Source organism: Apteryx rowi, unplaced genomic scaffold (genome assembly GCF_003343035.1).
Source record: "Apteryx rowi isolate R43461 unplaced genomic scaffold, aptRow1 scaffold_16, whole genome shotgun sequence".
In the NCBI taxonomy this organism is placed as follows: Eukaryota; Metazoa; Chordata; class Aves; order Apterygiformes; family Apterygidae; genus Apteryx; species Apteryx rowi.
Genome location: NW_020447863.1, coordinates 339,142 through 351,158, shown reverse-complemented (window position 1 = coordinate 351,158; position 12,017 = coordinate 339,142). Strand labels below are relative to the sequence as shown.

The 12,017-nt window shown below is 44.5% G+C and overlaps 1 protein-coding gene across 1 annotated transcript; it reads left to right on the top strand.

Annotated features, from left to right (window-relative positions):
• Nucleotides 1–3,627: 3,627 nt before the first annotated feature.
• On the top strand, nt 3,628–11,737 carry SET (SET nuclear proto-oncogene). Its single transcript, XM_026059707.1, has 8 exons — nt 3,628–4,025; nt 5,466–5,523; nt 6,553–6,695; nt 7,379–7,482; nt 7,657–7,770; nt 9,268–9,438; nt 9,539–9,685; nt 10,838–11,737. Exons 1-8 carry the CDS (start codon nt 3,674–3,676, stop codon nt 10,859–10,861), a joined length of 1,113 nt encoding a protein of 370 aa, XP_025915492.1. The 5' UTR covers nt 3,628–3,673; the 3' UTR covers nt 10,862–11,737.
• The last annotated feature ends 280 nt before the right edge of the window (nt 11,738–12,017 follow it).

Here is a 12,017-nt window from a genome sequence, read left to right as displayed (position 1 = left end):
CAGCAGTGATGTTCCACATATCAGTAGTAAGTAAAGTGATTTCTGCAAATACATTTCCCTATTTTGGAATCCTTCAGAATCAAAATGATTGATTGTATATATTTAAGATATTACTGCTACACTCTATGTGAATTCTAGGGTCATTAATCATTATCAACTGCCCCCAAAACCCCAGATACCCATAAAGGAAAATGGAAACAAATTCTCTTTACTTGTCTGACAAAGTCACTGCCATCCTGATGGCTGCAAAGATCTAACTCCCTTACTTGTCAGCACTGGAGTACTCTTGCAGTGAGTTTGAAAGATACCAGATACAATATATTTTTGCAGCCTTTACCGCACAACCTGAAGTTCAAACAGGAGCAGGAATATTACCGCTGTAACATTGAGGGAAAAGAGCTATTTGTGATGTAGGCAGAATAAGTATTAAATAGTGTAATTCAGGAAAAAAATGTTACTGTCCTATTATATTTGATGTAATCAGAACTGAGAAAAGCCTTTAAGGAGAAGGTGAGAGAATGGGGACATCATCTTCTCTAATTACACCAACACATCCCGTATATCATAGGAGTATAACCTCCCCCCCCCCCCCACTCTAACCCCTCAGCAGTTATTCAGGGACTGAAACTGCCTTAGATGTCAGTTGCAGGTAATGAAAAATATTGGAAAGTAGTGAAAGGAGGTGACTGAATATTTGTATCTATTAAACGCATAATATTTATATTTTTATAGTATCAGGGATATTAAACACACAGTTGCCTATGAAGTGTCACGTGTTGTTTCTGAAAAAATCTTGTAAAACAGCAGATAACTCATGTAAAACCAAGGCTTTATAGTACCTAGATGCCATTTTCTTTCTTTTTCTAATAAAACTACATGGACTTTCAGATACCAAAACAGAAGAACAGTTTCAGACTGAGCTGAGACTTGTGCTGCTACTTGCTTCTTCACAAATATTTGAGTCATGTTCCTCCTGAGCATACATGTTAACAATGCAGCAAGAACAAACAGTAAATCAATTCAGCTGCAAAAGCTGCTGTGTGCTCTGCTCTCATCCTTCCTAGAGCTCAGAAACTATTCTAACTCTGTGGCTTAGTTTTACTTCTTTGTATCTCTATAAAGCAAGATGCAAAAAGCTATTGACCTGTTCTGGGAGGAGAGTGCAGAGAGGACATTATTCTGTGAAATGTTGTCAAATTCTTTGAGCCAAACCCCAGGAACATGTAAGCACCTGTTGTTTTGAGACATTTAATGAAATGTACCCAGAACTTCGCTTAAGCAGTTCAACTGCCATCTAAGTTCTCTTTCAAAAAGTAGAAAATACAGGCTGTTAAAGTAATTTTAACTGGTCAGTTGGAGTAGAAGGATGGATGATTGGAGAAAGAGTACTGATGGTAACATAACTTTTCTGACGAAGAAAAATGAGGAAGAGGAGAAAAATTAGGAAGCTGAGAACAGCACATCACAAGTGCTAAATGAAAGAAAGCGAGCAAAACAGGAGAGAAAGTAACACTGTGAAAGGACAGTCATTCCTCTTAAAACAGAAGCAAAATCTTTGCTTTCTCTTACTGCATCAGAGCATGGGTTTGTATTTTCTTTCTCAAAATTAAATATATAAAATTTGACTCCTTTCTAATTAATGCATTCTGTTTTCTCGGATAATAGCTAGTTTTAGGGTAAGATAAACAAATCCTTGAATTGTTTTAAACAATATGGCAGTTAAGGTTCAAGATTCCTTGACTTCAGATACATCAAGGGAACATATTAATCACGTACTTCAGGAATACCTAGTAATTTATAGAATAAACAAGGGATTCTAGCAGGGAGCAGGCAGATGCTGCTTTGATCATGATATTCCTGCTTGAAATTGACTTTCAAATATAAGGCCCATATTTTCAGATATTTGTGGTCCTTCGCAGACTGATCTAGAGAATACAATAAATAGTAAATTATAGGAGATAAAAGAGGAAAAAGAAAGCTAAACAGATACAACTGCATAATAGAGAGGCTTCAGGGAAACCTGAAGGAAGAAAACCACATGAGCTTACCTTTTTTAAATGTAAATTCATCCATAATAATCAAGCTTGGGAGATGCAGACAGCATGAGAGAAGTTTTTCAGTGTGATGGGTTTCAGGAAGGCCTCGAGACAGGAGTTGATAATTTTGCATTTCTAACATTGCAGTGTTTTGCTTACTTTTTGCATCCAGCAGTTAACAGAGCTCATTGCAGGAATTACTGCTGTAGGTGAAAGCACAGAGAACTAATGGATGGCAGTTCCTCTCTCCTGCTATTTGCATGGGGAAGCACAATACGAATTGCGGACATGCCGCAGCAATTGTGGGTGGCAATGGAGCAAAGACATAGCTGGTGGGAAGTGACAGCTGGGAATATAAAAGGAAAAGCAGTTGGGATTTGGAAGCGAGCACCAATTGGGTTTTTAAAGGCAGAAACAACAGGTGGGAGTAGGAATCAGAAAACTATAGTAAGTCTGCTGAGGAGGCAGGGAACTAATCCAGGCCCTGTTGAATAGTATATTGGAAGGGTAACTTGAAGAGGAGGCAAGGAAAGGAAACAGGAGAAACAGAATGTAGTCTGACTGGAAAGCAAATAACAAAAGGCAAGTTCCTACTTTATCAAAGCTGCACTTGTCTCTTAGCCTATACTAATCTGGGAATGATATGCTGCGTTTTTTGATACAAGAGTGGCTCAGCTGTTACTTTACGTGCAAAATGGACCTAACTAACTATGAAGCTGCAATGAGCTCTTCCACGACAGGTGGGCAGGAAAGAGGCAAAAAGGGTTATTTTAAGGCTGCTAGCTCTTGGTGTTGTGGCAGGTGTGCTGGCAGGCAGCAGGGCTCCATGACCTTCTGGAGTTGTGTTCCCACATTAACTGAGGGGGGGGGGGCTGTGACTGACAGGGCCACCGTGCCCTTAAAACGTAACCGTAACATCTGAAGTTATCACCTTGGGTCATGTTCCAGCTCCAAGAGGCAGCGCTCGCCTTTCCGCACCGCAACGAGGTGGGAGCCGCTGCGTCCCCCCAGCCACGGCCGGGGTGGAGGGCAGCGCTCACCTCACGCACCCTCTCCGGGAGCTGCTGGCGCTGTCTCCAGAGAGGCCCCCCCCCCAGGCAGCGACAGCAGGCAGTTGGCGAACGGCGGCCTCCCCTCAACCCCGCCTCAGGCAGTGCCGCCGCGCGGCAAGGGCGAGGGCGCGCGGCCGCCCGCGGAGGTAACGGCCGCGTCGCGCGCACGCATGCGCGCGCGCCCCCTACCCCCCACAGGCACACCTGCGCGCGCCGCCGCCCCGCTCTCTCCTCTCCTCCCCCCCCTTCTCCCGCCTCTCGCGCCGTCCTCTGTGTCTCCGCACCGAGCCCCGCCCCCCGCTCCCTCTCAGGGCGCTAGGCGCGGCCAATGGGCGCTCAGCGTGGGGTGGTCGACGGGGGCGGGGCCTGCGAGGGGCCGCTCTGCGGCTGCGCGCGGGCCGCCCGCGGCGGGGAGGCGGTGTCCGCGCGTGCGCGGAGCGGGGCGCTTGTCCTCTCCCGAGGAGGCGAGCGGGGCGCGCCTGCGCCTTCCGCCTCCCGCTCCCCAGCGCCCGGGAGGGGGGCCTGGTGCGCCTGCGCGCTGCGGCCGCCGTCCCCCCCGTGCCCCGGAGGGGGGGGTTGCTGCGCATGCGCGCCGCGCTGCCCGCCCCTCGCCAGCAGCAGCAGCAGGAGGAGGAGGCGGCGGTGGTGGTGATTCTGGCTGTGGAGAGCGTGAGGCAGTGCGAGCGCCGCTGCTGCCCCTGTTATCCGGGAGCCCCAGGTCCGGGCGGAGGAGGCGGGAGCGCCCCGGCGGCGGAGGGAGCCCGAGCGGTGGCAGCAGCAGCAGGAGGAGTCTGTGCCCGGCCCCCCCTCCGCTCAGTCCCGTTACAGCCCCCTCCCTCCGCGCTCCGCTCCGCAGCCACCAACATGTCGGCGCCGGCGGCCAAAGTCAGTAAGAAGGAGCTGAACTCCAACCACGATGGGGCCGACGAGACCTCAGGTGAGGCCGGGCCGGGTGCGGGAAGGGAATGGCGGCAGCCGCCGCGGCCTCCGCCTCGCACCGCGCCGCACCGACCGCCATTTTCCCCAGCCACACGGGCCGCGGCCGGGCCGGAGGCGGGAAGAGCGCGGGGTCGGCCGGGCGGATGTGCAGGCCCCAGCAGCAGCAGGAGGAGGCCATGTTAGCGCCCTTTTGTCTCCGCTCCCCGGCCCGGCCTCCTTCCCCACGGGCGCAGGCGGGGCCGGGCGGGGGGCGCTGCGGCCTTGGCGGAGCAGCGGGACCCCCCCCCCCGCCCCCCTCCCGGAGCAGCATCCGCGGAGCCTCATTGTGCTCCGCCGCCGCCGCCATGATGCTTTGCCGCCTCCTGGTCTCGGCGGCGCCGCCGCGGCCGCGTGGTGCTGCCCCGCCGCGCGGCGATGGAGCGGCGCCGGCTCCGCCGCCGGGGCCTGCCAGCGCGGGGAGCCACGCGGTGCCCGGGCGGCGCGGCGACGGGGCCGCCCGCCGCTCCCCACGTGCCAGCGCGGCCGCCGCGGCTTTCGAAAGGTCGCCGCTCCGGCGCCGCGCCGCGGGTTTCCTCCCGGCCGCCGCCGGGGGAAGGGCCCGGTGCTCCCCTCCCTCCTTCCCTCCGTGCAGCCCGCCGCCGTGCTGCGCCCGCTCGCACACGTGCTTGCCGCACCTGGCCGCCCCCGCGGAGCGGGAGGGGGCCGCGCATCCGGCCGGGGGCGGCCCGGCGTGGCGACCCCGCGGGGAGAGCTGTCGCCGAGCGCGGGGCTGAGCCGTGCGGGAAGCTTCCCGGGGGAGCGGTGAGGCTGCTGCACTGCTCCAGCCACTTCCCGCTGCCCTTCGTTCGGCTCCCCGCGCGATGGGTAAACAGCCCCTCTTTCACCGAGACCTTCGCCAAACTTTGCCGAGGGGAACTTCTGGTTAGGAAATAGCTGCCGAACGGTGACTTTGAAGTTTTGGGCTTAAAACTTTCCTTTTGAACGTGCCTTTGGGTTTTTAGAAGGCGGTACGTTCCCAGTTACACTATTTCCATTGATATTGCTGTCCTCACTAAATCGTTTAGTACTTGCATGTTCCTTCAAATGTGTTGGGCTTAGAAAATATGACTTACAACTTTTTCATCAAATTATTAATCTATTATGGTGCACCTTATAATTTAAGATGACTTGTAAAACTGTATAGAGGAATGTGAGCTGAGAATTTTTGTGGCCTACTCAAATTGAGTTTGGTTTCAGCAAACTTTTCAGCACTTCAGCTGCTTCCAGTGTGAGCTATAACTTAAGTTTTATGGGGCCTAGTAACCATTATGAAATCCAATAGGAACATCTCCACACTTCCGAAGTAGAGCTCTAGGAGATATATTATGGGAAAACCCTCCAGGTGATTTGTTTGACCCCAGAATTAAGGGATTTTGATGCATTTTTAATTCTTTTTCAGAAAAAGAGCAACAGGAAGCAATTGAACACATTGATGAAGTACAGAATGAAATAGACAGGTAAACATTAAAAAACTTAGAGTGATTTAGCAAAAATTAAAATGTAATTTTTCTTTAAATAAAAACACTAAATATTTCTCGGTAGTAGATTTCACTTTTCAAACTCCCCCAAGATGTGCTTATGTTTTGACCTGTTAGGTGTAAAGAGTATTTGTGTGTGATTAAAAATTTGAAGCACTATCCTGGTTTCTTGTTTAACTATGTATAATTTAAAAAGTGGAACTTGATTTAAAATTGTAAAGTCACTGTGACAGTTTATATTATTTGCTGCTTCAAGTTAACATGTATGCCACTTTACAAAAGTGCGTTAATCTTTGTGAGCAGAACTGAAAATTTGCTTTAAAAATTAGCTTTTATTTTAAATATTTTTACTATACCTCCACGTGCTTGTAAAATAATATGTAGAAAATATCACTGGAACATTAGTTCCATATCTCAAAACTCTGGGTTCTATGTCAGTATTCTGCTGGATCTTATTTCCATGCACGGTGTCCTAGAGCAACTGCAAGTGAGTACTGGGTCTGACCATATGAAGCAGCTTAAGTATCACGGCTCTACCTTTTTAGAAAACCAGTTATGAGTTACGTCTTAAGATTCTACTTGTGTGGGATACAAACTTACTTTGCTTTAGTCATGCCTGCTTGACCAAAAATTATAAAGAGCAGGTGACAGTGTTATATGTTATCCTTCTACAGGTGTTTTGCGGGAAAATGTTTGAGAGCTAAAACACTCCTTTGCTTCACACTAAAGGTCCAATCCTTTATGTCATGCTGCAAAACATACTATGTGTTAAGAATGCTTCATTTAAATCAATGAGACTGCTTCTAGTAGTATGTTTTGTTTTGTTTTTTAATGGTGTTTACTGGTTTGGGCCTCAGGTTTTTGTTTGACAGCCCTCATTTGTTGAGCATGGCTGGCTAGTTTAATTGTATCGTCAGTAGTTAGCTGAAAGCTGAATGGATTTATCTCCTTTAAATTTCAGTTCTCTCTCCTGTGGCGCTGTGGCTAACATCTCTTTCTCTATTACAGACTGAATGAACAAGCCAGTGAGGAAATTTTGAAAGTAGAACAGAAATACAACAAACTCCGCCAACCATTCTTCCAGAAGAGGTCAGAATTGATCGCCAAAATCCCAAATTTCTGGGTAACAACATTTGTCAACCACCCACAAGGTATATTCTCAATAGCCTTCATTTTTTTCCTCTGTTCATTTGACTTCAGTGTTTGCTTGCTTGTTATGTGAGCCTCTTACAGCTCTGAGGGTTTTTAGAGTTGTCACTCAGCATACATTGAAATAGAAGCCTGCTTCATATGCAAACACTTCCTTCTTGTCCTAGAATTTATTTCTGTAAGCTTTATACCTCTTGTATTTGTTGGAAGGAACATCTTGATCACTAGAATCCTGTGTTGTTTTCCTCCCATATTTGAAACAACAAGTTTCCTGCTTTTCTCCTTTAATTGACCCTTTAAAAAAAAATCTGTATTTTGGGGGGGGGGGGGGTTGGAGTCAGGACTAATGATAAACTGTTTCTGAGGGAACAAAAACAAGCCTGTAGACTGCTTGAATTGGGCAGACCAAGCTCTAAGGGTAGATATATTCAGAAGCTTTTGCTGCTTTTTTATGTTGTACTGCAGCAAGCAAACATAATCATATCACCTTAGCAAAATCACGGAAATGCAAGTGGTTTCTTGGTTGTTACCTCTTAAGAAAAAAAAAGGGGGGGGGAGGGGGTAGAACAAGTTGGCTCTGGCGAGTATGTGTTTTTTCAAATTTTGCTTAGAATTAACTTATAGTTCATCTCCGTGACAAAAATTTCATAGTTTTGTTAATGTGAGATTACTGATTTTGTTTTAGTATCTGCACTGCTGGGGGAAGAAGATGAGGAGGCACTGCATTATTTGACCAGAGTTGAGGTGACAGAATTTGAAGATATCAAATCAGGTTACAGAATAGATTTTGTAAGTATGTTAAATAGTCCTTCACTTGCAGTTTTGCCGCTTTCTTGAACGTAATTGCGTATTAGGCTGTAGTTTGTAATATAGTCTCTTTAGTTAATCCATGTAGTATCTGTTTTGACTTGGGGGTGTGTGTGTATTTGTTATGTGGTTCCAACTCTTTGCTTTCAATTGCAGTATTTTGATGAGAATCCATACTTTGAAAATAAAGTTCTCTCCAAAGAGTTTCACCTGAATGAAAGTGGAGACCCATCTTCAAAATCAACTGAGATCAAATGGAAATCTGGGAAGGTATGTATCTGCCTTTGGGAGAGATAATTGCTGCTCTACTCAAACAGCCATTTTCACCGTTATGCTCATCTACTACGTAGTTGACTTGAGCTACTTTCTTTTCTCTTCCCCTCTCCAACCTGTTCCCCACTTCTCTACATACATAGTTCATGCCTACCTTGCAGAGTTTGGAATGTACTATTTACATGGAGATCTGTAGTTAATTCTCTTGCTTAGCCTAGCACCATCAGTGAAAGTACAAGTATGACCAGATGGAGAGATTAACGATTACATTAGCTTGTCTCTCTTTGGAATGGATCTAGACAGTGGGTGGTGTTTCCTTAAGATAATTCTTCAATTAGGAATTCTTTGGGTAGCAGGGTTTGGGGGCAGAGGTCAGGGTGTGGTGTCTGGATTGTGGGGTTTTTTTTCCTTCCCTCCTTCCAGACACCACATCTTTGGACAAGTTGCAACCACAAGATAGTGTGGGCATATCTTTTATCTAGAGAGTATTCAAATTAAATTAATGTTCTCTAGTTAGATTCCATAATAGTTGGGAGCACTTTCATGTCCTCCTGAAGGTTTTGAAAGGAGTACTTAAAAGTAAAGCTGAGGGTTGCAGTTAAACTGCTGCTTGTTTTGTCGCCCTCAGACCAAGAAGAAAAATTCATCTTTTTTCATTGAGAACTAGAACTTTTCCAGAAGTTACGGTCCCGTACAACCTAACTGAATGATTTTTACAACATATGGCAAAATTCATGCAAATTCTGGTATTGTTCTTCATTAAACAATGTAAACTTACAAATGTTAAGATTCTATCAAGAAAACAAATAATGGAAGTTTGGAATTACCATATGATCAAAGAAAGCATGGATTTAAATAGTGGCTAGTTACATCTTTTCAGATTTAAGGGAACAGATTGTTGAAAACGTATCTAACTTCTGGAGTAAGGTGGTAGGTGGCAGGACTTGTATGTTCTTGTGACCAGATGTTTTAGTGGTTTGTGTGGTGGTCTGTATTTCCTGCAAAGAATGGCCTGAAAATTTCAAAGGATAAGAAGGATAGGAAGTTCTTTATCCCACTATTGAGTTAGAGCTTAGATGCCTGGAGACAGTGTTTCTTAAAACATGTGTATATGGTAGTTGAGCGTTTAGACTTTGAGAAGCCTTAATATTTCATTAATCACCTGTCACACTTGTGATCCCCTACGATGGGGAAGCATAAAGCCCAAGGTCCTGTTGAGTTTTCAGTATTTCAGCAGAGACCGTTAAAGGAAACAGAGGTGTTTTTACTGTTGTTGGGTCCTCTTCATGAGAAATGCAGTTAGGCCACATGGCTGAGTGGTGTCTTTTGCTGTGAGTCCTTTGGGTCCCAAATGTTTCCTAAACATTTTTCCCTGAAGAAGGGAGTAAATGACTTCTTGTGGTTGTTTAGCCAAGTACTTTTCTAAATGGTGCTTGTTGAAAAATGGCCATGTAGAGAGCACTTTTTTAGGGAATTTCTTAACTTTCTTTCCAGGATCTGACAAAGCGTTCAAGCCAGACACAGAACAAAGCCAGTAGGAAGAGGCAGCATGAAGAGCCAGAAAGTTTCTTTACCTGGTTCACTGACCACTCTGATGCAGGGGCTGATGAACTAGGAGAAGTCATCAAGGATGACATCTGGCCAAATCCGTTACAGTACTACTTGGTAACTATAGCACTGAGCTGCTTATCCGTAGCCATGATAGCACTGTGCAAGTAAAAGTGAATTTGATCACTGTAGTTAATGTTGCATATGTGTCTTTAAGGTTCCTGATATGGATGATGAAGAAGGGGAGGGAGAGGAGGACGATGACGACGATGAAGAGGAAGAGGGATTGGAGGATATTGATGAAGAAGGTGATGAAGATGAGGGGGAGGAAGATGAAGATGATGATGAGGGAGAGGAAGGAGAGGTGAGCTCTCTTATCCCTTATTCTTTCAATTTCTCTGGTGTATGAGAATTGAATAGATTTATAAGAGGAAACTTCTTGTAAGAACAATGAGTAATTGTTGCAAAGGTAAAGTAGTTCTCATTCTGTACAATCACTCGTAACGTTTTTTGAGAGGTGAAGCAGAACTGTTACTACCTGAACTTCCAACACAGTGAGAAGTGTGTTTGTGCATGTGAAAGTGCAAATAAGTAGCTTTAGTAAACTTGGAAGGAAAGTGCTCTAGAAGAATTAAAATATTAGTGTCTGGTCTAGTTTAATGAAATTCTTATTAACTAGTGAACATTCTAGCAAGACTTTACTTCTAATTAGCTTTATTGATGTATCTAGTTCTGTCATCCTCCCACCTATTAGTTTATTTTGGCTTATTGTCAGCTACATATGAAATCTGTCTCTGAGTTCAGGAATTAGAAATTTCCTTTAGTAGTAAGTTGGATTCCAGAGACAGCATTCAAGATGTTGATAATATAAAACTTAAAACTTTTGTTCCTGGTAATTGGGCATGATCTGTCTTAACTTCAGTAGCAAAAATTACTTTTGTTGAGATGTAAGGGATGCTCTAGATGCTCTTTGCCATAGAGCCAAATGGTGGTTAAAACCACACGTGCTGCCACTTTACTGTTATATTTCCATGAGCGAAAGAAGAGAAAGATAATCTCAGGCATCTTTGAGTATAAGCAGTAGCCTAACTTCCCTGGGTGTGTAAACATACTTCTGTAATCCTGTCTCTTAGAATTCCCCAGTTAAATGCAAAATATTGGGCTGTGTTGTGTTACTAAGTGTGTTAGCATCTGAAAGATGAAGCATTTTACCTTCAGAGTTCAAAAGGGGGAGGGAGGGAGTCAAGGAAACCTTTCAATTTTTTTAGGTGTTAAATTTATATTAACATTGGTAGCAATTCTAAGTCCGGTATTAACTGACTCCTATGTATGTACTCACAGCAAGTGTTACTACTCCTTAGTGAAGAGGGAGAGAGATCAACTTTACAGCATCCTATGAGTAATACCATAGGGCTATAGTCTCTAGGGTAGCGAAACATTCTGGTTATTGCATTTGAAAGTCAGTGTTATGCAAGTTTAGTGATTATATTTTTAATTGTTGCTTATCTTTCAACAGGAGGATGAAGGAGAAGATGACTAATTGAACACTGATGGATTCCAACCCCCCCTTTTTACCTTTTTAATTTTTCTCCAGTCCCTGGGAGCAAGTTGCTGTCTTTTTTTTCTTGTGCTCAGTCGCCTTGTTCTCTTGAGGTCTCTTTTTCTCTCCTCTACACCATGGTTCACAATTTATTTTGGGGGAAATACCTTGAGCAGAATACAGTGGAAAAGAATCTGCCCGTTTCTGTTTCAAGTTCCTTTTTATCCCTTTCTGTCTCAAAACAAAAACTGTTTATGGAATCAACACACCATGTTCTGTGGGAAAAAAGAAAACCTTCTGCTCCCTTCACTCTGCTGGAAGCTGAAGAGTGCTAGGCCCCTGTGTAGTAGTGCATAGAATCTAGCTTTTTTCCTTCTTTCTCTGTATATTGGGCTCAGAGATTACACTGTGTCTCTATGTGAATATGGACAGTTAGCATTTACCAACATGTATCTGTCTACTTTCTCTTGTTTAAAAAAAAATAAAAAAATAAAAAAAAATGGGGTTATAGAAGGTCAGCGGGGGTGGGTTTCAGATGTTTGGGTGGGTTAAGTGGGCATTTTGACAACATGGCTTCTTCTCCTTTGGCATGTTTAATTGTGATGTTTAACAAACATCCTTGCAGTTTAAGATGACACTTTTAAAATAAAATCTTCTCCTAATGATGACTTTGAGCCCTGCCACTTGATGGAGAATCAGCAGAACCTGTAGGATCTTATTTGGAATTGACATTCTCTATTGTAATTTTGTTCTTGTTTATTTTTAAATTCTTTTTTTTTTTTTTTTGTTTCACTGGAAAGGAAAGAAAGATGCTCAGTTTTAAACGTTAAAGTGTACAAGTTGCTTTGTTACAATAAAACTAAATGTGTACACAAAGGGACTGGTTGGTCTTCACTGAAAGAAATAGTTTTAATACCCTGTTTTGAACTTGCTTATATTTTCTTACTTGGCTTTTTTGGTATTTGGTCAGGATTTGTGTATTGAGAAGCAACCTTGTGGTAGCATGGACTGATCATCAGTTTATTTTCCATTATTTCAGTACTTGGAAAGTGTTTCATTTGATAGTTACTACTGCGCATTCTGTTTCTCTTGAATTGCCCAGCTCTTTAAGACAGGGCCATAGATGCATGTCTGGTGTGAAGGTAGATGTTCATAT